The sequence below is a fragment of the Myotis brandtii genome, unplaced genomic scaffold (genome assembly GCF_000412655.1).
Source record: "Myotis brandtii unplaced genomic scaffold, ASM41265v1 scaffold1112, whole genome shotgun sequence".
Taxonomy (NCBI): domain Eukaryota; kingdom Metazoa; phylum Chordata; class Mammalia; order Chiroptera; family Vespertilionidae; genus Myotis; species Myotis brandtii.
In genome coordinates, this window is record NW_005353800.1 from 258,264 (window position 1) to 260,393 (window position 2,130).

Here is a 2,130-nt window from a genome sequence, read left to right on the forward strand (position 1 = left end):
GATGTTTCTATCTCTCTCTCCCTCTCTGAAATCAATAAAAAAATATTTTTAAAAAAGGTCTTTGGATCCACATCAAAGAACTATTTAAAAATCTGGGCTCTGAGGTAGTAAGTTTAATTTCAACACATCAAGTACTTAACATTAAATGTTAAATTTTAATATATTGTAGAAATTTGTAAGGGGAAACTTTTTCTCCTCTATTCTAGATACTTTTAACATCAGATTGGGGGAGGGGGATTTAAGTCCTATAAATTTAATTCAATGACATTATCTACCTGTACTTCTGACCCACCTGCTATGAAGCAGGGCTCTCCTAAACCCAGTTTTCAGGCTCCATAATTTGTAAGAAGAGCTCACGGAACTCAGGGGAACATTTACTTGCATTTACTGATTTATCATAAAAAGATACAATTCAGAAGAGCCAGATGGAAGAGACGCATAGGGTAAGGTATGGGGGAGAGGCCAGGCGTCTCCAGGCCCTTTCCAGTTGAGGTACCTTCTAGCACCTCCACCCATCCACCAACCAGGAAGCTCATCGAACCTCCGCTGCTCAAGACTTTATGAGTTCGATCACCAGCACCCTACTTCCCAGGGTGGGGGCGGGGGGAGGTTTCATGTTCCAGTCCTCTAACCTCTGGGGTTTTCCGGTGACCAGACCCACCCGGTCACTCATGAGCATAAACTTCGGCGTGCTCAAAAGGGGCTCCTAACGAAATAAAAAACGCTCCTATCACTCGGAAGGTTTTAGGGGCTCTGTGCCAGGAACCAGGGGCAAAGGCCAAAGAAATACGTTTCTTATTATAAACTCTGCCAAGACTGATAATGAAGAATTCAATGAAAGAATGGGAGGGAACTTTTCTCCCCGACGGGGCCGTCCTGAGACTTCTATGCAAAAGCCCAGGTGCCCCGGGGAAACTCGGCCGGCGGCAGGCCCCCGCCTGTGTGCGCCTCGGGCTTCACTTATAAATTAAGGCCCGAACGCAGGGGACGCGTCCCTCGCGAAGTGCGGGTGCAGAGCGAAAGCAGACGGCGCCGGGGGTGTGCGGGGGGCACCCTCAAAATGATTCTCTCATCATTGATGTTTCTATCTCTCTCTCCCTCTCTGAAATCAATAAAAAAATATTTTTAAAAAAGGTCTTTGGATCCACATCAAAGAACTATTTAAAAATCTGGGCTCTGAGGTAGTAAGTTTAATTTCAACACATCAAGTACTTAACATTAAATGTTAAATTTTAATATATTGTAGAAATTTGTAAGGGGAAACTATTTTTCTCCTCTATTCTAGATACTTCTAACATCAGATTGGGGGAGGGGGGGTTAAGTCCTATAAATTTAATTCAATGACATTATCTACCTGTACTTTTGACCCACCTGCTACGAAGCAGGGCTCTCCTAACCCAGTTTTCAGACTCCATAATTTGTAAGAAGAGCTCACAGAACTCAGGGGGACATTTACTTGCATTTACTGATTTATCATAAAAGGATACAATTCAGAAGAGCCAGATGGAAGAGACGCATAGGGTAAGGTATGGGGGAGAGGCCAGGCGTCTCCAGGCCCTTTCCAGGTGAGCTACCTTCCAGCACCTCCACCCATCCACCAACCAGGAAGCTCATCGAACCTCCGCTGCTCAAGACTTTTCATAGAGTTCGATCACCAGCACCCCACCCGCCGCACCCTACTTCCCAAGGTGGGGGAGGGGGGAGGTTCCATGTTCCAGTCCTCTAACCTCTGGGGTTTTCTGGTGACCAGACCCACCCGGTCACTCCTGAGCATAAACTTCGGCGTGCTCAAAAGGGGCTCCTAACGAAATAAAAAACGCTCCTATCACTCGGAAGGTTTTAGGGGCTCTGTGCCAGGAACCAGGGGCAAAGGCCAAAGAAATACGTTTCTTATTATAAACTCTGCCAAGACTGATAATGAAGAATTCAATGAGAGAATGGGAGGGAACTTCTCTCCCCGACGAGGCCGCCCTGAGACTTCTATGCAAAAGCCCAGGTGCCCCGGGGAAACTCGGCCGGCGGCAGGCCCCCGCCTGTGTGCGCCTCGGGCTTCACTTATAAATTAAGGCCCGAACGCAGGGGACGCGTCCCTCGCGAAGTGCGGGTGCAGAGCGAAAGCAGACGGCGCCG

At 47.6% G+C, this 2,130-nt stretch overlaps 1 protein-coding gene across 4 annotated transcripts in view; it reads right to left on the reverse strand.

Annotated features, from left to right (window-relative positions):
* LOC102261823 (chromosome unknown open reading frame, human C11orf98) overlaps window positions 1–2,130 on the reverse strand; it is an 8,378-nt gene that overhangs the window by 1,264 nt on the left and 4,984 nt on the right. Inside the window, exon 1 of one of the 4 annotated variants that reach the window (XM_014545079.1) lies at window positions 1,728–2,110. The exons of 1 other annotated variant lie outside the window; for it this stretch is intronic. In XM_014545079.1, coding sequence (XP_014400565.1) covers window positions 1,728–1,774 — 47 coding nt within the window. In that variant the 5' untranslated portion in view covers window positions 1,775–2,110. Of the gene's footprint in view, window positions 1–632; window positions 1,022–1,371; window positions 1,685–1,727; window positions 2,111–2,130 lie in introns of those variants that run through there. 2 more of the 4 variants (XM_014545083.1, XM_014545075.1) reach the window with 2 other exon arrangements.